Genomic DNA, 26,363 nt, shown 5'->3' with positions numbered 1-26,363 from the left:
TTGAAATCAACGACATCCCTGATGTCGGTGCAATGACTATTTGGGAGGCTCACAAATGCGTTATCCGAGGCAAGTGTATACAATTAGGATCACAGCTTAAAAAAGAGAAAATGGCGCAGAGACAGCTTCTCCTTAAACGCATTATGTCTCTAGAATCTCAACATAAATCGACACTAGACCCTCGGATACTACATGATCTCACTGAAGCTAGAAGCGCACTAAACAAACTTCTAAGTGACACGACCAGGAGGGATATAGGCAAATGCAGACATAAATACTATTTATGGGGCAATAAACCCGGCTCCATGCTGGCCCGCGCGCTCCGAGCACAAAGACTACAATCTTATGTACATGCAGTGCGAAACCCCAGCGGTAAAATGGTCCACACCCTCCCCCCAAATAGCCGAATCATTCCAGCATTATTACTCCGCCCTCTATAACTTAAGATCAGAACACCCTAACATGCCCATACAAGATCCAAAACTGCTAGTCAAAGATTACCTCCACGAAATCAATTTCCCCAAGTTATCTGTAGAAGACCTAAACTCCCCAGAAAAACCCTTTACATCTGAGGAACTTGAGGCAGCCCTGGCATCTACTCCAACGGGAAAAAGCCCTGGTCCAGATGGCCTCCCTGTCTGCTACTATAAAACTTTAAAAACATCCCTACTGCCTTTATACCTAAAGGCATGCAACTCAATCTCCATAAAGTCAGGTTTTTCTACTCAAACACTAGAAGCTCACATTTCTGTAATACCCAAAGAGGGCAAGGACCCCACGCAATGCTCGAGTTATCGACCCATCTCACTGCTTAATTGCGATGTAAAGCTGTATGCCAAGATGCTGGCAAATCGATTGAGCCCTCTTCTTCCTGAAGTAATACATGGGGACCAGGTGGGCTTTGTGCCAGGCCGGGAGGCGAAGGATAATACCTCCAAAATTATTGACCTTCTCCATGCCGCAAAGATTGGCACTGCCCGCGTGGTCTTCCTGTCCACAGATGCTGAGAAGGCCTTCGATAGAGTCGACTGGCACTTCATAGAGGGGGTCCTCGGCCATCTGGGCCTGGGACCCACCTGCCTCCAGCGTATATTGGCATTATACAGCTCCCCATCGGCAAAAGTTAGAGTGAATGGCACCTTCTCCAATTCCTTTGGAATAAAAAATGGGACCAGACAGGGCTGCCCTCTCTCTCCACTTATCTTCGTGCTCTGCATGGAGGCCTTAGCAAGGGCTATTAGAGCTAACCCAAATATACATGGCATGAAAGTAGGATCTCAGATTGGCATTGTATGCTGATGATTTACTGGCCACCATATCTGACCCTGTCACATCCCTCCCAGTGCTCATGTCCGAATTCTCTAGATTCAACACCCTTTCGAACTTCAAGATCAACTACACAAAATCTATTGCAGTAAATATATCTACTCAGCCGCACATCATAGAAGGGTTGAGCGGATCGTTTCCTTTCTTCTGGCATCCCACACACTTTAAATATCTGGGGGTCCTTCTATCACGTGATGTAGCGGACCTTTATAGACTCATCGGACGGGGATACTTCTACAGAAAGTAAATCGGGCGCAAAATAGGTAATGGTCACTTTAAGGCCACAGCTAAATATAATTAGTTAGGGCTGCTCCCATATGAAAATAAATTCAATAGGACAGAATAAATTGGGGATATAGAGAGCGCACTGTGTTGATTTAACACTTTATTAAATATAAAAATAAATAGTAATAATAATAAAAAACAATTTAATAAATGCAAAAATATACCATACACACAAAATACAGTTAAAAACAATTTGACACTAAGATATCCAGCATTAGGTTATGGGATAGCGATGTAGTAATATAAAGTCCCATCCAATTAATAGCAGCAGCTCTTTGTAAATGGTAAACTCCAATGTCCAGACTTATTTAGATTAGAATAGCTTTTTGGATCAATATATATGGATATAATTACCAGTCCCGCTGAGCTCCGTGAATTCGGAGATGGAATGAGGGAGAACTTTGGGGAATCCACCGATGCCCGCTAACAACCGGCGGGGCTTAGTTGAAATGAAAGCCACCGTCGGGAGCAGGTATCCAAGATGTAATATGGTTTGCAGGAGCTTGGCTGGATAAAAAGTTGGCTTGACGCGTTTCTCCGTCTTAGAAGCACGACCGTCGTGCTTCTAAGACGGAGAAACGCGTCAAGCCAACTTTTTATCCAGCCAAGCTCTGCTGATTTTATCCCCAATTGAGTTCCAGCTTAACCTGCTACTTTCACGGCTTTCCAGATATTACCGCTACCCGGCCGTCTGCTGCGAGTGACCTGCGGCGATCTCAACAGCCACGTAACACCAGGCCGGTGTTTGAGCTCCTCTCTCCTCCTTCCATCGGGACCTGGTGAATTCAGGTAGAAGGAGACGGACCATCTGCTCCCGACGGTGGCTCACACTACATCTGAGCCCCGCCGGTGGAAGCGGAGGTCAAAGGAATCCTCCTGCAAACCATATTACATCTTGGATACCTGCTCCCGACGGTGGCTTTCATTTCAACTAAGCCCCGCCGGTTGTTAGCGGGCATCGGTGGATTCCCCAAAGTTCTCCCTCATTCCATCTCCGAATTCACGGAGCTCAGCGGGACTGGTAATTATATCCATATATATTGATCCAAAAAGCTATTCTAATCTAAATAAGTCTGGACATTGGAGTTTACCATTTACAAAGAGCTGCTGCTATTAATTGGATGGGACTTTATATTACTACATCGCTATCCCATAACCTAATGCTGGATATCTTAGTGTCAAATTGTTTTTAACTGTATTTTGTGTGTATGGTATATTTTTGCATTTATTAAATTGTTTTTTATTATTATTACTATTTATTTTTATATTTAATAAAGTGTTAAATCAACACAGTGCGCTCTCTATATCCCCAATTTATTCTTTATAGACTCAACCTACTCCCATTACTCCATAAACTCAAAACCGACCTTAATAAGTGGACAAACCTCAACCTATCTTGGATGGGTAGAATCAATACCATAAAAATGAACGTGCTGCCCAAGGTCCTGTACCTACTTCAGGCACTGCCCATAGCTATACCAGAGGCCTTTTTTAAGGAACTTCAGGCTGCAACAAACCGATTTGTATGGGGATCAAAAGGACATAGATTAGCCAAGTCGATACTAATTAGACGACGAGAGGACGGGGGCTACAACTTCCACATTTTATAAGCTATTACCATGCAATACATCTGGCTAGAGTTGTCGAAATGACGTGTTTCCCTGCCGAAAAACAATGGCCACAGATAATTAGCGCCACCACAAATACGCACTCCCATATACTTCCTTGGCTTCTGAAAACCCCTCACCTTAGACACCCCACACTAGACCCAACCCTGAAATGTTGGAAAAAGCATAGATACCTACGCACCTTCAGCCCTAAATTCTCCCTACCCATGCCATTACTTTCTCATCCAGACATACCACCAAATGCTCTTACTGCAACATCTCTTGCCGCGTGGTCCAAGGCTGGCGTCTCGAGACTGACACACCTTGTGAGCTCCACAGGTCTTCGTTCCTTCACAGAACTGACCCTGACATACAACCTACCCCCCAATAGTTTCTGGACCTATTTACAAATACGACATCTCATAACTTCCTCACCACTGCGCTCGATAGGGTGGTCACCCACCCCTTTTGAAAACCTATGCTTAGCTGATTCCCTACCCAAACATCTGATCTCACAACTATACCAGCTCTGCCTATCTAGCCTCTCTCTCCCAGCTCCCAAATTTATCAAAGACTGGCACAAAGACCTACAACATGAACTCTCAGAAGAACAGTGGTCCAATATATTCAGATACACATTTGCTAGCTCGCCCTCCATGCAGGTACTAGAAACCCAATATAAAATAATGTCCAGATGGTATCGTTGTCCTGAACAAGTACACAGAATGTTCCCATCTGCATCTGCTTTATGCTGGAGATGTAAACAATCGACAGGTACTCCCAGTGGCGTAACTATATAATTTGCGCCCCCCCGCCAAACTTTTTCGGCGCCCCCCCCCCCCCCTCCCCATACCCATACCTGACAGAGCCGCATCCAGTCTCCCTCAGCTCCGCTGCGCTGCTCCAGTCTCCGCTGCGCTGCTGCCCGGCCGCATCTGTGGTCACTGTCCCGTCACTCGCTCCCGGCGCCGGCTCCTGCTGATAATGAAAAGTGACTCTTAGAAAATGGCTGCCAAAACTGTATGCAATACGGGGGCAGCCATTTTCTAAGTGTCACTTTTCATTATCAGCAGGAGCCGGCGCCGGGAGCGAGTGACGGGACAGTGACCGAAGATGCGACCGGGCAGCAGCGCAGCGGGTAACTATAGCACCACAGCCCCCCCCGGCGCCCATAGTTACTCTGCGCCTCCCCGCCATGGCGGGGGCTGCGGAGGCCTAGTTACGCCACTGGGTACTCCCCTTCACATCTGGTGGCAGTGCAACCTGCTATCTGGCTTCTGGCAACAAGTCCACAAAATCACTCAGGAACTCACGGAACACCCAGTCCCAGAGACCCCTGAATTTTGGCTACTCTGATGGAGATGCCACTATCCCAATACAAAAACTCGCTGCTACGCCATTTGGTGAACGCAGCGAGAGCCACCATTCCCTGCTTCTGGATGACGTCCATCCAACCACCAATACGTCGATGGCTACAAAGAGTCGATTTTTATATGAGCATGGAGGATATCACCTCCACCTTTCCAAACTCATCCACTAGGTTCACTACCACCTGGGCGGCTTGGTTCACCTTTAAGGAATCACTCATATGACACAGACCGATTCACACTAGTAACACGTTGGCATACCTCACCCCCCCACCCCAACCCTCCTACCCCCCTCTTCTCTCTTCACCTTCTTTTCACCTCTTTCTCTCATATATTTTATTTCCTGCATACATATACTCTGTAGATAATGTCTTTAAAACACAAATGTATATCTGGTTGTTATTTAGCAGTATCTACTTGTCATTCTGAGTCCATACATTGTATTGTGACCTTTGATTACATGTATTTTCTGACTCTTGTTGAAAACCAATAAAAATTAGTTTGCAAAAAAACTCTGCCCCTTACCTTAAGGTGGCCATACATCTACAGATCGATTGTCAGATTGGGCTGGTTGGAACAAAATCTTGGTAATGGATGAGAGCAAATGACAGTTGACCATTTGCTTTGAAATGCTGGAAAACTTCCCAAAACTGTCACTCATCCATTACCAGAACTTTGTTCCAACCAGCCCAATCTGACAATCGATCTGTAGATGTGTGGCCACCTTTAGTTTTAATTTGACTTTTCACCTGATGTACAAAAAGCATTAATCAAATATTTTTAAACCGCTAATTACTCAGATTCCAGCCTTGATCAAGTAATCTTATATTTTAGAATAATACTGAAAATGTTACTTATTCTGTTTATCAGCATTATAAGGTCCCTGACTGTAAACTATGAAAGTCCTATTTTTTGTGACTATAGTCTGACAAAACCATAATAGGTAATTAGTCACATCCCTCCTTCAAAAGTAATTGCTAGCATTCTGACTTAAAGGATTTTTAGGGGCAACACCAGTAGGGTGGCAAATACCGGGATCGGCGGGATCCCGGGATTTTGCCCCCAAATACCGGGATTTCAATCCCGGGATTGGAGTTTCCAATCCTGGGATTGCAGGATTAGACTGCACCTGCGCAGTCTAATGCCGGGCAGTGTATGACACAGTGTAGCACAGCGCAGCGTGACTAGGTCAGAGGTCATGCTGCACAGGCCACAGCATTACAGCCCGTCTCAGCCATCCGCCAGCCCACACAGCCACGAGGCCGTATGAGCCCACCTACCCACCAAGCGAACCGGCTTCCGGCAATCCAGCAACCCAGCTCCCGGCCACCCAATTAGCCTGCCCACTCAGCAACCCGGCCACACCAGGCTCCCGGCAACCCAATCAGCCTGGCCACCCACTCAGCAACCTGGCTCCGCAAATGTAAGTAAATATGCAGGGGGCCAGGGCGTTTTTTATTACTAGGGAAGCCAATCTCGGGATCCTGGGAATCCCAGGATTGAGCTATAGCTGGCATTACCCTACAGAAGCCTCTTTGCTTCTTTCTGCAGTGCTGCGTGAGGTATCTGATTGGATCACTCCCAGCATGCTATGCAGCCACCCTCATACAGGATAGGAGGAGGATGGATTGCAGCCATTGAAGGCTGCTGAGGCCTGTCAGTGCCACCACCTACTTCATACCAGGTTTGAAAAGATGACCTGGGCATGGCTTCCCTAATTGGCGGCTTTAAAATTATTCTAACCAATACTAAAATGTTGTTTACACTGAGGACCTCAGAGATAAGATGAAATACTGAGTAGTTCTTATTGTTCTTGTGGTCTTACCCCAAGGTAGATGCTAAATTGTAGTGGGTTAAAGGACCTTCCATGCCCAGAGGGAGGAGCAAGGCCGGGGGCTTGCTCCTTTACTATCCACGCCACCACTGCTTGCCTTTAGTAACCAGAAGCATGGTGAGGGAAGCGAGCCCACGAGCGTCCGTTTGGGACCCTTCTTCCAACCTTGCTCCTCCTCTATCCACCCCCTCTCCTCCCCTGTAACGTCAGGAGGTCCTTTAGCCCTCTAAAATTTAGACTTAACCCTTACCCCAATTTGGTGGGTTTTCCCAAAGGTTGCAGTAGGCCTTTCTCTATCCACTTCCTTGATTTAATCCAGGGAAGTCTACCCTGGGGCAATTTTTGCAATCCCAGTATTTGCCTCCCTAATTCAAACAGACAGCACAGCTTTTGTTGATGCTCATCACTGGGAATGTCTCACTGATTCAAACATTTACCTCTTGGCTACTATTTTTTCTCTCTTATATGTCAAATTTGCAGTGGTAACTGCATGATCTCACTGAATGTATAACTTTGAAAATCAGTTTCAGTCAAACATTAGCTAATTGCATCATATTTTTACAGCATGTATCACTTCTTTTAGGAATATATATATATATATATATATGTATTTCAATAAAACAATGTTGACCTATCTGAACACACTATTCTTGCCAAATTGTCACTGTATCGAATTATTTCACCGAATTTATAATTCAAAGGTTCCTTTATATATATATATATATATATATATATATATATATATATATGTCATAATGATAAATGTGCACCTGATAGTCTGAAGGCATCAGAGAGGGTCCGCCCGAGTTAGCGGCAGAAGGTCCTATGCGTGGTTTCTTGTTTGGAGGCCCTGGGTTAAGGCTGGAGTCTTGGCTATGTTGGAGTGCCGCCCCGGTTGCTCCTCCTGCTCCCCCTGTACCATTTGTCTGACTGCTATTCTGCTGCTGAGCCGCTGTCTGCTGTTGGTTTGCTGCTTGCTGCTGGTGCTGATTTTGTGCCTGTTGATTCTGAATATCAAAGCATTTACCATGTTAATTAATGAAACTAAATGTTATTGTAATACTGTATAAACATGTGCACAAATATACTTCTTCAGCCATGCTCATGACGTTTGTGTGCAAAACCAATGCACCATCCTGTAGTTTAGCAAAGATTAATCTAGTATGCAAGTACTGTAGCAACATGCAATGGCTTTAATAAATAATACATATGAATTCCAGAATTACCCTTCCATGCAAAAGATTGAGCAGCAGTATGCACATCTTATCGTTATGTATTCTCACTCTCCATTAATAAATTGATGTTTCACAATCTAACCAGCAACATAATCTACAAAAAAGCAGCCAATGCAGCTGCAATAAGATATCGTCTGATAAAAAACAGTCTGTAATTGGGTAGTATAATAATACCTATCGGTCAAAAAATGCTCACTAAGGTAATTTTTATCTGCCGAAAAAGGACTACACCTAATTGGACTTATTCCTGAAACGGCCTTATCCCTTTGGGTGCCAACATCTCTGTGAGAGATGTGCAAAATACCTGCTAAAACGCCAGCATCACTCACATTTGTTATATAAATTAAAATAAAAAATGTTAAGTAAAAAAGATTATATTTCCAATAAAAGGTAAACATTAGAGGTCATTATGATGAATAAAAATGCTTGCGTTCAATTTTCACACCTATTTTGACAAATTCACTTGGCAATCAAAGGATTAAACTGAAACTGCAAACATCTCCCCTTGCATCTTTGATTGAATACATTGATGATTTGGATATTGTAGGTTAACAGTTATTTCTTTAATCATTAAAATGTGCTGGGACTTCACAAGGTAAAATGTGTAAATTAGATATGCTCAAGAAATTGGTGGGCGCTGTACTGATAAGATAGGTTGAAGGATGGATATCTGTACAAATCACATATTTGCCTATACCAAACAAGACGCGAATGCAGTGGCATAACTATAGAGGGTGCAGGGGGTGCAACTGCTATGCCGCCCAAGGGCTAAGCAGGCATTTAGACCTTTATTAGCTAGTGCCTTGGCAGCCGCAGTGCTGCCGTCCCGTCCCTTTCTTCCCCTGTTCCCAACCTTGGCACCCTGTGCCTCCTCTCCCCCCATCGCAGCAGCTTTGGTTTGTGGAGGTAACAAGCCAGTTTTTTACTGTGGGAGGGGGGCACAGTTCATCCTGACCTGTAATGCCTAGTCAGGTGGGGTGGATTAAGATCTCTCCTCTCTCTCCTCTCTTTTTTCCTCTTGTCTTGCATTCTCTCTCTCCCCAGCCACCTCTCTCCTATTTTCTTCCCTCCCCTTTCACCTGTCTCACCCCCTCTCTCTCTCACTTCCCACTAACCCTCATTCTTTGTAAGGGTTCTGGGAGTGTTCCCGCCAAACCTACCTCCGTTGCCTCAGACTAGGGTTGGCGGGCACGTGCAGAACTAGGCTTCGCCAATAAAAGCCGCGTTAGAAGGAGCCAGTTAGTCTAGCTCCAACCCCGATGCCACCTGGTCTTAAGAGTGACAACGCGCCCACCAAGGCCAGGAGAGAGCAAGGGGACAAGCTAACTAATACCCACAAGAAACGGGGAACTCCCAGAAACCCCAGGGGAGCAACAATGCTCAGGAGATGACACACAATAAAAATGAATGCACCGGTACCAATAGTGCCAATACAGGGTGCAGGTGTAACAATACACTGAGATGTAATAAGCAACTGTAACAATACAAAGCAATGGGTAGGTGGGTAATCCCCAACTTAGCTGAGAGATGTTTATACAGCCGAGAAGTTGGGACACCGCAGCACAGACTTGCAGGACAACCCAGAACAGGTACACTGGATCGCGGGGATGACACTCTGGGTACACGGTACATCAAACAGACTGGACAGACGAGGGTTAACCACCAGGGACCAGGAACACCACTGAACACAGCAATACAGGATCCACCCCCACCACCCCCCCCCCCACTCACTTTCCTCTTTATTTCTCTACATTGTTCTCTTTCCCCATTCATCTGTTTTCTCTCAACCCTCTTACTCACCCTCCATCACTCTGCCCCTATTCTCTTTCTGCTCCCCAGCTATCTCTTTCCTCCCTTGCCCCTATCTCTTTCTCTCCCCAATTCTGTCACTCTACCTGGCACTGTCTCTACCAGACTCTCTCCCTCCCTCCCTGACAATCTCTCTCACGGCTGCTCATACCTCTTCCTTTCTCTCTTGCTCCTCTCCCTCTCTCTTCTCACAGTCCTTCTCTTTTCCTGACCACCCCTTTCTCACATCTTTCCCCAGCATCACGAGGAGGGCTAATTGCTGTCTATCCAGTGATCCATACTCTTATACTATTCTATGCTATTGATGTTTGGGTGTGATACTGTATATATACTGTAGCTTATGACCTTGTATACCTTTTACATATCTCCCAATAGCAGTAAAAGAACATTCTACATGACGCAGCTTTCGAAGCAGGAAAAAAAAATCAGTAGACACCTAAGTAGAAAGATGGAACATTGACCTACCATCACTAAGCAATAGATAACCACATACCGTTCACACACATACCTTGTCAGCTTTTTCTTCTGGCTCATCTTCATTTAAAAATTCACGTTTTGGATATGGAATCTGACAGCCTGCAAATACACTGATAAAATGCAGTCAAATTAACCTGGTATAATAATCCTAAACCTTCCACAGTTGTGTCTTGGAAGTTTCATTTTTCACATGGAGAAACATTTAGTCTAAGAGCAATATAAGTCCTTTATTCACAGCTTACTGCAGCTAATTGATTCGCTGGGGGCTATACCCAGCACTCAAAGGCAGAACTCTAGGAGGCAATGGAGTCATCTGCCGCCGGGCTCCTGCTTCCAAGAGGCACCTTTCCTAGCCTACAAGTTTAAATCAGTTAATTGAAAGCCATCAATATCGCTTCTGTGATTGAGCTCTAAAATGTGTCCTCTCTGTCTCTCTCTATCTTTATATTTAGATATATATAGAGAGAGATAAATATACATTTCAGAATGGACACACATATAGATTGTATAAGGTTGTGTGTGTGTGTGTGTCAGGGGGGCAACCAGTATATGTCTTGCCTCCGGGTAGCTGGAACAAATTTACGCCGCTGCCAGCACTTATTGAGAATTATGCTTCCAGTGCCCCAGTGAAGCATAATCCATGATATGTAGCCCTCAGAGCCACAATAATACATGGGATGTGGATACCGGATCCCATGGGTTATTGCAGGAAAACAGCACTTTTTTAATAACTATAAAAAAATTCCCAGGTTTTAATTGGATAGCCTGTTAATGACAGTAAACAAATCTCACAATCACACCTTTTTTTTTTTTCGAGAAAAAAATGATTGGAGCTAATTGAATACCCCAAGTGAGACTATCGTAAAAGACCATGCGCCAGGTTCACAAAGCTTTAAAAAATGATGAAGTGTAGACTGAAACTACCAGCCAATCAGCTCCTGTTATTTGTAAACCCGGTCTGTAACATGGCAGTTAGAAGCTGATTGGCTGGTTATCACTCTCCACTGTATCATTTTGACAATGCTGGCCAAAGCTGGGTCCCCGTCACCTGTAATTTCGCTGGGTACACACATAGTCTACAGCAGTGGTAGCCAACCCTAGCCCTCGAGAGCTACCAACAGTTCACATTTTCCAGACAACCTAGCTGCTGCACAGCTGCACTCATAATCACTGACACATTTTAAAAGATACACAGATGGAGCTAATTAGCTCACTTGTGATTCTGTGAGGAGACCTGCAAAACATGCACTGTTGGTAGCTCTCGAGGACTAGGGTTGGCTACCCCAGGTCTACAGTGAATCCAGATTTACATGTAAATCATTATTTTCCATTTACAGTTATTCCATGCAATGATATGCACTATGGGTGCACTCAATCTGTTCCAGGTTTTTGACAGGTGAAGTAGATTCACTCTATTCAATTTATGTGCCGCTTTTTCACCTGGACAAAAAACCCCAGCATGGATGAAAACCATGTGGTTCTGCAAATTTGCAGCGGATCCACATATTTTGTCCATTTTGCGTTGTTTTTGGGTCAGTTTTCACCCATGCCGCAATGGTGTATATAGAGGTACACAATCCCTCTGAAAGGCGGCTGCAGCTGACTCACATAATAATATTTTGTAACTGACCACCAATTATACCAGCACTATTGTGTGACTTTAGGTCACTTTTTGTTTTCACCCATGCTAATTCGACTGAAAAAAGTGAACCCGCCACCTTTGAATACATGGGTGTCCAATTATTGCTGTTAAAATATGAAACCTGCACAAAAAGAATTATAAGACATTAAGTACGGTGTGATTTAATCATTCTGTGAAAATAAATATGGCACAGCATCATCTTTAAAATGTAAACATATAGGTCTATATTTCCTACTGTCCATAATATTTAATAACACAATCTACAAAGGCACCTCTTTTCACATTCTGTACCAGTTCTCACTATGCAGGCAGATTGTTTCAATGTCATTATCAATGTCAATGGCACTGTTCTATAGTCTTCAAGCCAAATGATGTAAGTGTGAAAACAGAGACTAAGGAATCTACAAGAATAATGCTCCCACAGTGATAAGCAAATAATGCCTCTTTCAGACCGTACTTTTTAACCGGTATTTTGCCGGTTTTTAACCATTTCAAAACTGTTATATGTGCGGTCTGAAAGGTGCAGAACCGATTTACCATTTTTAAAAAGCCGTTTATGCTAAACTGTTAAAATGGAGGGTCCTACCCATTTCAGACCCAGTATTTTGGCACCAAAATAGGGTCTGAAACGGTGTTTAGGACCCAGTCAATGAGTGCAGTGATTATTTAATGAGTGCTCATTAAATATTCATAGGCATTCCAAACCCGTACACCCCCTGGAGCCCTCTCCCCCCGTAGGGCTAACAGGCCCCCCCCCCCCCCCAAATGTGTTTAAGAAACCCATTGTGCGGCCAGTACCTCCTGCGTTGCAGATCCCAGCTCCTGCTGCTTATAAAAAAAAAGTAACTTTCGGAAAATGGCTGCTCCATAGGAAAACCTGTTTAAAAAAACTGTCTTTCATATGGGGGCAGCCATTTTCCAAAAGTCACCGTTTTTATAAGCAGCAGGAGCCGGGATCCGCAACGCAGGAGGTACCGGCTGCACAGGGGGTTTCTTAAACACATTGGGGGGGGGGGGGGTTAGCCCTACGAGGGTGGTGATGGGGGGGGGGTTAGCCCTACGGGGGGGGGGGGGGGGGGCGCTGAAGACCACACTGGCTTTGATCCTGTATTTGGAAAGTTTCCAAAAACAGGTCTGCCAGTGTCAAAATAACGGCACTTAAACGGTAATATACCGTTTAAGAGATGCGGCGTGAAAGGGGTTTTACCTGGCAGACCCATTTTTGGAAATGTTTTCAAATACAGGGTCAAAGCCAGTTATGCGGTCTGAAAGCAGCATAAATGTCTAGTCTTGGAATTCTATATTATATAAAATAGGATTTTGTCACTCATGTTAATTCCATATTTCTGATTCGTGACACTGCTACATTGGAGTATAGAGGCTGGCCCAGGAATTTAACTGGAATTTGCACAAATTAAGAAACTCCTCCTCTTCTGCATCCAGTCCATGCAAGCAACTCTAACAGTATATGACAAATAACACCAAACCAACAAGTATATTTATTTCTCTTTTCGAAAATAAATACATTTGATGTAGTAGTGGAATAAAGAAAAGCATATAGAATCCCCATACAAAATCAGAGAAATACATTAAGGTAAGTATAAAAATACTAGCTGATCATTCATACTGGGTACAGTGAGAAATTGGAGTGCTCAAATCTAGCATCCCAAAACAAGATTCATTGTACGGATACACATTGAAACAGTCAAATATTGTCAATGTATGACCTGAAGACCCAATGGCTGCCCGACCAAAGTGCCTGGCAAAGAATCTGTGCTGCAACATTCATAAAGGAGTAGGACTCACTTATCTAGTGGAGTGATATTCTCCTGAAATGGCTTTTCTACCATCATAGATGTTCTATGAGTTACAGCCATCAATCAATAATCAATAATCATAATCAATCTGGCATGTTTTGTGTAGCTGCCAGCCATCCTTTCTTTTGTGTCACAAATTGCTGAAGTCCTATTCAAGTACACGCTCAGGACCCTGCTTATATTTAATAAGTGAAGGCACTCACATAACTGTAGGCCTTATTCATGTATGTACGCAATTGCCGACCATCATGCAACAGAGAGAGATTATCGGCAGACTATGCGGAGGTGTCGCTGTGATCTCGCTCACAATGTGATTCTATTAAAGGGATTGAAAGACTGTTTGGAGGTGTCCACTGGGAGTTTACTGGGTATGCTTGGCAAAATGCAGGTGAGTCATGCCCATTTTCGGGGTGTGTGTCTACCATTGGCTGAAATCTTGTATGTGCCGCTGGCCATAGACCAACCCTTAACTCTGATGTTCCTCCTTTTTGCACATAGGCTTCAAATGAGTTCACAGCTGTGAATGAGTTAGTAATGGCTCTGTGGGCATCTCTTTTTCATTCAAGGGTGGGAGCTTTACTTGCTAATACAAGCAGTTTTGTAGCCTAGAAAATTTCAATTTTATTTGCTTACAAACAAGAATTAGTCCCTGTGATCTGATTAATGCAGAATTGTTAAACATCTTTGACTAAATGGATGTTTTTTTACACAAGACCACCATGTCCTCATAAAATATACATAGATTCACGTGACAGCTCCTCCAATTTTGAAAACACTAAACTACTAGAATACGTTCTTCCTTTTTATATTTAATTCACACACAAACCACAAACTTGCAAATAGAGGGTGTGTAAAGGAATAGTATCAGTGGTAAAAGTGTCTTATTCTCCACCGCAATTAATGTACATTTTAGCCATATTGTTCCCCGTGTCTGTCATGCTTATGTCATTATTCCCATGTGTGTGTGTGTGTATTCCTAGGACTAGGACCATTCATATGGCATTACCCTGTATATCATATGCTTTTATCCTTAGATGGCCACGCAGGAAGTATTCAGGGGGAAAGTATATAATCTCACCAAAAGGCCACCTCCACATGGGGTGAACAGGACATAAACCATCTCTGAGATCTAACAGACATTGTGGAGCCTGACACAGCAGGTGGGCAGCAGGACAGTGACAGCTGTGGGAGGAAGAAGGGAACCCACCAATCAGGTAACTGTGCAAATCCTCTGGTGGTTACTGGCACCGTGGGAATTTGAGAGGTTTTAAAACAGCTTGTGCAGGTCAGCTCCTCATGTTAGCTACTGACTTGGGCTAAGGGGTAATACTCTGCCAAGGTATCTTGTGGAACCCATCATCTGCCCTGGGTGGGCCCAACTACTCTCCTATGTGGAGCGTCCAGTGCTGCGTGGACTTATACAGATTTCCTGCACTATCATGGCTTTGTGGAATACGTGATAGGGTTGCGGTGGTGATCCCTGTGGAATTGGGAGGACTAATCTGCTCTCACTGCTATGTGTATAAGTGATAGTTTTGCAGTGTGGAACTGCTGTAACTTCTACAAGGACTGCTTGTTTGGACTGCTACCTGGATATTTAATTTCTACGCTACATTGGCCTATTGTTCCTGTGTATTATTTATTGTTGTGTGCTGTGAAAAATATACCATTATTTTGGTTTTCTCTGCCTGGTGTGTGGATGATTGAAGAACCCGTATACTCACAGGTTGTAGCACAACTGTCAAAACCATGTTATGCAGCAACATAGGGTCATATGAAGACTGTACATGTTGTACTGTAATACCTCTTGCAAAAACACCTAAACATCTAGCATAAGAGACATTGGGGCAGATGTATTAACCAGCGTTAAGTGCAAAAATGCACTTAACGCTGGTTAACTGGGGGGGATTACGTCTGTCCCTAATGTATTACTAGCGCACCTAACGTGCGCTAGTGACAGCCCGCCGAGTTACGCTTGGCGGGGCTGTCCCTGCAATCCCCCCCAGGGATAAACGGCCGGGGCGATGTATTAACAGCCTTCAAGGCGTTAATTCGCCCCGGCCGCTTCGCCAGCTCAGGGCTAGCGTTGTCCTATCCCCCACTATGGGGACAACGCTAGCCCTGCGTCTGGCTTGGGCTGCACTGGAGATCTCGCGGTTTTTGCGAGATCTCGCACATGCCCAGTAAGCCGGGCAGGGGGGGTGACGGGGAGTGCGCATGTGCGGGGCGGCGAGGGAGCCGATAAGGAGAGCCGTTAACGCTGGGCATAACGGCTCTCCTTATTGGCTTGGGGGATGTTAATACATCTCCCCATAACGAGTGCCCGCTTCTCCTCGTTATGCAGGAGAAGCGGGACTCGTTATTTCACAAACGTAACAAGCTTAATGATACATCTGCCCCATTTTCTCTTGAAAAAGAATAGTCAAGACCCCCCCTGCAAGGCCAACAAAAGGTGGAACAATTTAAAGTACAGTAAGATGTATGAAAGCCCATTCTCTCCCATCCAGAAATATAAATTTTTCATATTCTATGATTACTTCTGGCTATAATGGGCTTTCCGGCCTTAAGCGCAATCTCAGCCAATCATGGCCTCTACGGTCATGTCTTTAAAGCTAATCAAACTAAAACCTGGTTAATTAAAAGCACTCTGACTGGGATAGTATAATTGTAAATGTCAACATCAAAGCATTGTGAGAATATCAACATTGAACATGTCAGCATCTGCAGAATGTTGACATTCTTTCAGGTTTACCATTCCCTCTGGTGTCTCCTGCTCATGGGTGCAGGATTGCTTTTGAGAAAAGAGCAATCAGCGCAGAAACGCATCCGAAAACACCTGTGATAATGATCTGCCTAGCAGGGGAGTGATTCAGAAGCTCTTTGCTCTCCAGCTTTCTGGGTAAACTTACCTGCAAAAGGACTTTGCTGTTCTGTGACTGTGGAATCTGCACACATGGCACGGAAACACTAGAGGAACTCACACCTCTTTGCATATAATCGTAAATATATCATCCCATGAGAGAACTTAAATTTACAGTCAGCTGAGACTCCTAGGCCCTTATTCTGGTTGGTGCGGTAATATCCGCGTGCGTTCGTGCCGCCGATGTTTTGTGTCTGCGCATGTGCAGAGGCGTCTCTGCGCATGTGCAAGTGGGGCGTACGGCCAAATCCCGCATGAAATGTGAACACTCCGAACAGGGGGTGGAGAGGGGCGTGAAGGGCTATTTGGGCTCATTACCATATGCATACGCCCCGCGTTTCATGGGCGTTCCCATGCAAACGCTGGGCGTACGTATGGTAATGCGGCCGTGACGCACGTGTAGGGGGCGGACATATGACATCGCCGGATGTCAGCAGCCCGCCCAGATCCCTGCTTTTGCACGGAAAAATGTCCGTGTGGTCTGAGGTTGCGGGAGCTGGTGGACCACTCGGTCCTGCATTCGATGGTCTGCGACCATCGAATGATGGGGGAGGTTCCCTGAGATGGAGGAGGCGTATTCCATGAAATATACACGTGCGGTCCGTTCGGCCAGCTTCTTACCGCGTACGGACTGAGTTGGCGATCCGTATGAAAGGCGGGGTTTTGCACGCACGGTCCTGGCCGCATATTCGGATCCGGCCACACCGATAAGAATAAGGGCCCTAGTCTGTACTTATACTTTTATATTCTTTGTACAATACGTAAAGCCCCCGGCGTGGAGCTGATTTTCTAAAGCGTGGCGAGCACATCGAGCCACCGAGCCCGAAGCGTGGCGAGCGCACGCGGAATACACGTCAAGTAGTCCGTGTCCCCTCGCCACGCTTCGGGATCGTTTTACGAGTCCGCTCACCACGCTTTATAAAATCAACTCCACGCCGACGTGGATAGTGGGGGTATTAACAGGACGGGAGGACGCGTAACGCGTCCACTCGCCACGCTTCGGGCTGACTTGGATAGTGGGGGGTGTGCAAGGATGGAATAGCATGCAAATCGGCAGGAAATCGCGGAAAATCGGCAGAAAATCAGCCGAAAATTGGCCGCTAAATCGCACCCAATTTTTGCATGCGATTTGCGGCCGATTTCGCGGGTGCTGTGATAATACACAAGTACTAAACATATTATTGTTACTTAAAGGGCCCACACACGTAGCAAATAAGAGGAATTTAATTTTAGATCGCATACAAAATGCCCCTAGATCGCTCCATGTGTGGGGGCATAGTCACTCTTGCCCTGGCGATTAATAGCCAGCATGCTGGATAAATCTAGTTTAGGGGTTCTCAAACTCGGTCCTCAGGACCCCACACAGGTTACGTTTTCCAGGTCACCCGGCAGGTGCACAGGTGCGCTCATTACTCATTGACACATTTTAAAAGCTCCACCGGTGGAGCTAATTATTTCACTTGTGATTCTGTTAGGAGACCTGCAAAACATGCACTTTGTGGGTTCCTGAGGACTGAGTTTGAGAACCTGTGATCTAGTTAATTGCTGGGGTCAGGGTTCTCAGGAAGAACTCTGGCCCTGACAGATCTTTCAGCAGCATGTAGCTGTGCAGCGCTGTGTGCTGAGTCATCTGAGTGTTCTGAGCGATCTAGCATCGCTTACAGCACTCATCGCTATAAGCCCCATTACAGTACATTTGAGACACTTTTTAATTTACTGTAGGTTTGAGTTTTATTTCTGTTCCAATTTTAAGTTCCCTTGTTTCTCTAAACCTGCAGCTTTACTACAATACACATTACAAGTTCTCCCTTCCTAAACCTTGTGAGTCAAGGGCACATTTTGTTGTTGTTGTCTACAGTATACATATATCCCTGCAGAAGCTGCTGCAGTCAGAGCTCCACAGGCGTGCATATAATGTTACTATAGTCCAGTCTCAAATTACAAATTGATCAACTGTTTTACAGCATCCTCTGGTATTGATCAGTAGTGATAAAAAAAAATCAAATTCTTTGGTCAGGATTGACTTCTTACAGCTGATTATGCTTGCATGGGATTTCAGCTTCTGAGTTATCACCTGCAAACAGTACTGATGAAGATACAAAGATCCCCCTTTGATGATTGTCCATAAACTAAATCACTGTCATTCTTCTGGACATTTGAAGAGCATCCCTTATTGCCATGATTGTGTCATTGCCAAATTTAAGGATACCGGATTGGTGATTTTTTTTCAATTGTGACTCCGAGCAGGCACTGAGTGATAATCCTTCTCAAGTTGAACATGTACTGTAGGTATGCATCTGTGATGTCTATGGAGGCTATAAATTCACCTTGCTCCATGCCACTAGGGACAGATCTTGAGCCACTTTTATTTCAAATTAAATTTTGGTGCTAAGGGACCTTACGTTCAAGATGGACAAAATCGTTATGTCTGTTTTTGTAAAATCTGTACATTTTTGAGGAAAAACTCCACAACCTCTGTGTTTCTGGAATAGACCAGCCACTCTCAAAGAGACTAAATATTAAATGACTTCTTTGAGAACTAATCTCCCCATGGTTCTGAGGAAAATAATCATCTGAGGAGATCTATAATGTAAGCTTGCTCTATGATTTCTCTCACCAGGCATCTGGAGTGAAACTGAACCACTGATCCCAGAAGAGCAGGAAATTAGCTTCAGCTGGTTGGGGAGAAACACTGTCCTGCTGGATGCTTGCCCAAAGGATTGAAGGCTGGTTGCTTAGCAAACTACTCCTGCTTCCTTCTCTGCTGGCTAATAAACCTACCTGGTCCAAGGTCACAAGACATTTGGAACAAGTAAAATACAGACCAGATTTCCCTTCATTAGACTTTGCAATGAAACTACTCCATTGCTCCTCATATTTGACAAGACAAAAAGATCCCCGTATTCTACAAATACAGGTATATGGCATTAGCTGTTATAATCAGACATGGAAGTTCCCTTCTCTAAGGAGGAATGTAAGAGCAAGTTAAGAAGTAGCAGTGAATGAAACTAAAATAAACTAAAAACATAAAAAAAACATTAATGTCTTAACACAAAGTACTAGGCAGCACTGCACATAAGGATTCAATGCTAATTAAACATTTAGATGCAGTCTTGGAAATGAGCAGACATACAAGGAGGAGTCGCTAGATTTGTGCGGATCCACATAAGTGCTCACTCATGGACCAGTCTCAACAGGATGAGAGAGGAGAATGTTTTTTTTTCTCTTTCAAATTAGACTAAGAAATAGTGATGTAGCTAAAACAAATAATACATACTCAGATGTCGGTAAAGGATCCTCTTGGAAATAGAGATCTTGTAAAGCTTGTTCTGAAGTTATCCTTTTTGTGGGGTCCATAGTAAGAAGTTTTTGAAGCTGCATATAATCACAGAAAACACTTGAAAATGAAGCAAACATTAACACAATTTCAAAATCATACAGGAATTAATGTAACATGCATAAAACTGCATAGAATCAGAAATGATCTCTTTTGCCACAAGATGGTCTAGATACCTGCCAAAACACAGGCCCATAGAGGCAAACAATTATTTAAAATATTGTATAAATTAACCTTCAGGCTATGTGTATAAGATGAATTTGATACATACATTAATTTTGTGCTTAGACTTAAGTCCTACCATAATGATACCACATTATGGTATACAAAATATTCCAAAATACTAAAAAATCCAAAATACTTCTGATCCCAAGCATTTGGTGTTTAGGCTTGGATTCTAATCCCCAAGATTTAATATGATGGAAACATTCCAAAATATAGAAAAATCCAAAATACTTCTGATCCCAACCATTTTGTGTTTAGGCTTGGATTCTAATGCCCAAGATACGAAATTATAGAAATATTCCAAAATATAGATATATATCCGAACTCCAAAATACTTCTGGTTACAAGCATTTCAAATATATTAGGCTCAATTTGTAAATACATATGTATTGTTCTTACCAGCATTTTAGGTTTAATTGTTCAGAACACATCTTATTATGTATTCCTTGGGAGATTTCTGCTTATGATATTACAGAATGTAATAACTGCTGTCTACTATACCATTTTATTTACTCTATATATGTTTTTCTATATTTATCTAGTAATGCCAAAATAGCTATAATGTCTACAAAACTACTGGAAAAGTGTTTGATTTCTGGGAAATGGTTTGGGAACACGTGTATGCAAGCACATTTTGTATATGACGGGATAAACCATACAGAGACTTAATGGTGCTGACAAAGCAATCCTCTGAAATTAGAGTGCAAGGCTGTTCTATGGAAATATACTGTTACCTTCCTAATGCAAGTTATACATAAAGACAGCTGGATGCTTGTCATCATGACCTGCTTTAGCTCAAGCAGTATAGCCTCAATAATAGTAGGTGTAAAATAGGTGTAAAGTTGTAACTGGCTATGTCTATGTTTCAATTAAATTATAATTAACACTTAATAAATACCTATTTAAACTAGTCATGCTAACCGGAACATAATAATTTTCCCATCTGCCATGTTTGCTGCTACAGTATGTTGCTGTTAAGGGGCTTTACTTATATCTAAATTAGAGAACAACAACAGTTCATTCATCAGGAAATTAAAAATACAGGTACAGTACTCATATGGAAATGGACCCCACTTCACTACATAAATGAGGATCAATAAGGAAAAAACAGACTCTCAAGGCTAAACTATCAGGCCTGACATTAATCATCTGGCTAACAGAGAAGAGGAAACAGAGGTAACTCAACACAGCAATGTGATATACCAAATACCGCAATGTGATATACCAATGTGATATACCAAATACCGCAATGTGATATACCAAATACAGCAATGTGATATACCAATGTAAAAAACAGCAATCATATTTAATTATTACCAGTTACTTATGTATCGCACACATATTCCGCAGCACTTTACAGAGAATATTTGAGCATTTACACCAGTGGACAATCTATATTCCCTACAGCAAGCAATAACAAAACAAAGCTTCTTAATCAGGTGACAATAATACCAATTCCAAGAGAATAGGACAGGCATTCCCAACCACGGTCCTCAAGGCACACCTACATTCCTGGTTTTGTAGATATCCAGGCTTGAGCACAGGTGACTTAATTAGTTTCTGAGGGATTCTGATTAAACATCTGTGCTGAAGCCTGGATATCACTAAAACCTGCACTGTTGGTGTGCCTTGAGGACCGTGGTTGGGAAAGCCTGGAATAGGAAGTGAAGTGATACTAGAGCAAAAGAGTTATAGGAGGCGGTATGCGTTAGATGGGTTGATAGTCAATAGGTTGATACTAATTGTTCAATGTACACAAGGTCGGCAAGAGCTTTTTGACAATATTTTTGGGGACTTTTTCATACTTTGCTATCCACATGGGCTCCAAATGGGAAATGTAAAGGGTATAAGAATGGGGCTGGGGTAACATGAATCCAGTATGCTGGGCACAGGCATTTATACGGATTCAGTATTGAATCCCGGCGGTCGGGATCCCGGCGTTCAGAATCCCGACGCCGGAATCCCGACAGCCGAAATGCCGACAAGGGGGGGACGTGGATCGCCCCCCCTTGCGGGCTCGCTGCGCTCGCCACGCAGCGGGCCCGGTGCCTCGCTACGCTCGGCACACTAATTTATTCTCCCTCCAGGGGTGTCGTGGACACCCCAGGAGGGAGAAAGTGTCGGCATTTCGGCGGTCGGGATTCCGGTGTCGGGATTCTGAACGCCGGGATCCCGACCGCCGGGATCTTAACTGCATCCCATTTATACTAAGCATGGGTCTACCAAACTGAGCACAGGACTGTGCAATGTGAGCGTGGGGCTGGGGTAGCGTAGGGTTTTATTCTGGTCCACAAACTATATTGAGTGAACATGGGCACAACAAAATAGGCAAGGGTCTGTGACACTCAGTGTAATTTATGTATGTGTTGTGTATGACTGTAACATTTTGTTGTGGCACACTTGGGGCTAGATGGACTAAGCTTGAAAAAGTGATAAAATGTAGAGTGCCGAACAATCAGCCAATTGGCTCCTAACTGCCACATTACAGGCTGTGCTTAAAAAATTACACTTAGGAGCTGAATGGCTGATAGTTTATTACTCTCGATTTGATCACTTTTTGAAACTTATTACATCTAGCCCTAGTTCTGTAACAATCTCTTGTAAATAAAATGGGTACATATTATTATTACACCAGGGCCATAGCTAGGGAGGGCTAGCGGGTAACATGCCCCAGGCACTACATGTGATACTCATAGATGTATGCAGGAGGGAGTGAGATGGAGCAGAGCCAAATTAATGTTTTGGGTGATGAAAATCCAAGTTTCAGCCCTAATTATACTGTACCTATACTTTATAACACAATTCAGAGAACAATGGCATCTCAGAGTTCAGTGACCTCTGCAGGCTGCAGCCAAGGTTTATTATTATAGAGCAAGGCTGTAAACATCCCGGGAACAAGGTATCCTGCTGCATTGCTGCTGGTACCACACTTTTGGCGGGATAAGGTCGGTTGGTCGACCTAAAGATGGTCGAAAGTCATTAGGTCGACACTATTAGGTCGACATGGGATAAAGACGACAGGTCATTAGGTCGACACAATCATTAGGTCGCCGTGGTCTAGGTCGACAGTCAAAAGGTTGACATGGGGTTTTTCACTGTTTTTTGAGCCATGTGCCGACTAGAGCATGGTGGGAGAATACAATAGTGTGCCAAGCGCAGCAAAGCACCGTGCTCGAAGCACGGTGAGCACAGCGAGCCATACGAGGGGATGTGGTGCACTTAATACTGTGTCCATGTTGACCGTGTCGACATTCGGGTCAAAAACAGTGAAAACCCCCCATGTCGACCTTTTGCCTTTTGGCCTAGACCATGTCAACCTAATGCATGTGTCGATCGAATGACCTGTCGACATTGTCCCATGTCGACCTTGTGGTGTCAACCTAGTTGACCATCCAATCCACACCCCTTTTGGCATTCGTTTATGTTTTTCAATAGGTGCACAACTCACTTGGCTCCTTACATGATGCTGTTGATTTCTAAAGTTGGTTTAGTGGCTCCTGGGCTCTAAATTTCTGTCCACTTTGGTTATAGGGATACGGAAGCCCTTTACTAGCATCATTTATCTTTGTAATATACATAATGGGGAACATATGCACATTTATAACAGCAAAACATTGTCTTTTTTCCCATTAAGCTGTTCACTTACCAAGAGAAAAACCTTACTGTCAGGCTTGACCTTGTGCTTCTCCATGTACTTTATCAGGCTGCTGTTTGCATACCTGCAAAATATTTCAGATAAAATATAAAGGGCGAACATGAGATACAGTAGCAAGTTGTTTCCAAGTTCATCCATGCCTACTGAGAGCAGATACTTTTGTCCACCTGAACCAGATATTTCACCATATACATAATATAATCAACACATAATAGCACGAAGAACTTAAAACGTATTCTTAGCATTTTTTTCAGCTACATAGTATATACTGTATGAGAACCAGATTTCTTCGAGCATCTTAGATCTCACACATTGCATGACTATTTCTGCAGCATGTAAAATGCACTCTGCACATTAAGAGAAGTCAGCTGCAAACTATTGACGAGTCTGTTTGGATGACTCATTCAGATTACATTATAGAATTCTGGTTAGTAAAGCACCATCCCAGCGTTCAGTACATTTGACAACAATAGCTTTGTTTATTCAGCAGGAGTTTTATCGCCATTGACTAAATACAAGCACAAACTAACACACATACTGTATAGTCACACACTGCTTAGTGTACACTTTTTTATAAAAAGGAATGATTTTAGATTTAAAAAAAATATTAGGATGCGCATAAGTTAAGTGGCCAGATCTGTATTTTGTAGGGTGAAATCAGACAAATCCAGCTGTTTGGTGTTGAGTTGCATCATTTAGGGTACCATTAATATGGAAAGATGACAAATGCACAAAATGCTAGATAACAGTCAATGTCCAATTACATCTTCTGCAAGTCTTGATGATCCTCACCAGATTGAATTGCTGCTTGTAATTTCGGTAATTTCGGGCCACATACAGATGTGTCCACATACATCTATATTCCACGTGCTACACATAACGTGTGAGCTCTGCCTGATTCAGTAGTACGAGTGTCTTTGTCTGCAACTTTTGCCATTACAACGCGTCTTATTTGCAAGATGATGTGAAAGTATGCACAAGCAGCTTTTGCTGATTAAAATGATAAGTGCACGTGTATATATTATGTGTGCAACCGTGGCTTTATCTGCATACATAATGCTACATTACTGGAAAGTAGCATGTCGTATACAGATACCGCCGCGGTCGCACATGGAATGCTGCATATAATTTGACTTAACAGTAGCTGCTTTTGCGTTGTATCTGCATGGCATGATCTGACTTCAAGGGTTTTTATGGTGCAATGAAGCTAGATGTATGTGACGGGCTGATTCATTTCAACATGACTCCAGCGGCATGGTTAACGGTCATATATGGTAGTACCAACTTGTAATATCAGTGGCCGCAGTGTGACATTCCATAATGGCACATTGTGTCCTTCATGCTAAACTTAATCCAGAGATTTACAATTCAATAGCCAATATTAAGGACCACATAATCTTAAATACTAATGTTCTTTATATATGAATTTCACAAATCCTTACGTTGTTCGTCTGAAGTCTTTTTGAAGTGTGGGATATTCTGGCATCTTTCTTATATCTTCCCAATCTTTATCTAAACAAAAAGGAATATATTGGTTTATTGTAGACTCAAATAAGAGACAAAACAATTGATAAAATATGTAATATTTTAATTGGACATCCAGAATCCAGATTTAGAATTGAGTACTGTTGTTAAAACAGGCAGTGTGGAGAATGGCAGTATATATTATATATGTATTTTTAAATGTTTATTAGGTATTAATCTACAAGTATTCTAGATAATCAACACCATACAAGTCCCCCAAAAATAAAACTTACACCTTCTTCACACAGTGCATCTGATCCGGTGAATTGGGGCACGACTTCTCAACCTGGATCCTTTCACTGTCTGAAAGGGTCAATCTGGCACAAAAATGCTGTGACTTCAACCCTAGACATGACCATGGTCAAGGACCTCGTACTTTGGCCCCATATTTTTACGCTTTCACACAGAAAAAGGACCCAGGTTTTGCAAGCTTGGGGGTCCAAATACTTCCCTCGAGAATTTTCTCTTTTGTGTGAAAAGGGTACAGAGCTTGGGAACAGGATCCAACCTATTTGCCAAAAGCTGGGTAAAATCTGGGGCTTTGCCCAGGCTTCTGTCTGAAAGTGTTATTCGCAGGGGAGGCTGCAGCTCAGTGCAAAATTCAAATAGGAGAGACACAGCAACTGGCACCAACTGACATTTCAAGCTGACTCACTGGCTGTTGGGGCCTTATTTTGGTTCATTCTTTCTGACAAAATCCTTCTTAGATGGACAAAACCATGTGCACTGCAGGGGGGCAGATGTAACATGTGCAGAGAGAATTAGATTTGGGTGAGTAATTTTGTTTCTGTGCAGGGAAAATACTGACTGCTTTATTTTTACACTGCAATATAGATCTCACTTTGAAGTAAAACCCCACCCAAATCTAATTCTCTCTGCACAAGTAACACCTGCCCCACCTGCAGTGCACATGGTTTTGCCCATCTAAGAAGGATTTTGTCAGAAAGAATGAACCAAAATAAGGCCCTTGGTGAGGCTCCCCTATTTGAATTTTGGACTGCGCTGCAGCCTCTCCTATGTAGCTGCCACTGGTTATTAGTATTGTTTTATTTAGTAAAGTGTTAAAACTTAAGGGGCTAACCACTGTAAATATTAGACTACATCTTGCTTTAGTCTGATTCAGTAACTGAGGACAATGGATGGAATGTAATATTGCTGCTAACACATTAATGTTGCCAACTTTTCTGTTATCTTTGCAGAAGTGAAATATCAATGCTTGAGGTGGGAGTCCTGACTTCTTTTCCTTATAGGGCTTATCAAATACTGTAACTGTTATTTGTTGAATGAACATTGTGTTCTTGGC

General features: G+C 43.3%; 1 protein-coding gene across 3 annotated transcripts in view; it reads right to left on the bottom strand.

The window, feature by feature from the left end:
• The window catches only part of CDK19 (cyclin dependent kinase 19), a 224,938-nt gene that overhangs the window by 34,129 nt on the left and 164,446 nt on the right, over positions 1 to 26,363 (bottom strand). For all 3 annotated transcript variants that reach the window (XM_083176902.1, XM_083176899.1, XM_083176900.1), the window contains 5 exons: positions 24,979 to 25,048; positions 23,528 to 23,600; positions 19,597 to 19,694; positions 9,972 to 10,050; positions 7,190 to 7,426 (listed from right to left, as the gene is read on the bottom strand). In XM_083176902.1, the coding sequence (XP_083033028.1) occupies positions 7,190 to 7,426; positions 9,972 to 10,050; positions 19,597 to 19,694; positions 23,528 to 23,600; positions 24,979 to 25,048 (557 nt within the window). The remainder of the gene's footprint in view (positions 1 to 7,189; positions 7,427 to 9,971; positions 10,051 to 19,596; positions 19,695 to 23,527; positions 23,601 to 24,978; positions 25,049 to 26,363) is intronic.

The sequence above is a fragment of the Crinia signifera genome, chromosome 3 (assembly GCF_055691185.1).
Source record: "Crinia signifera chromosome 3, ASM5569118v1, whole genome shotgun sequence".
Classification (NCBI taxonomy): Eukaryota; Metazoa; Chordata; class Amphibia; order Anura; family Myobatrachidae; genus Crinia; species Crinia signifera.
Note: the sequence above shows the minus strand (reverse complement) of the source record. Positions and strands in the feature narration are given on the sequence as shown.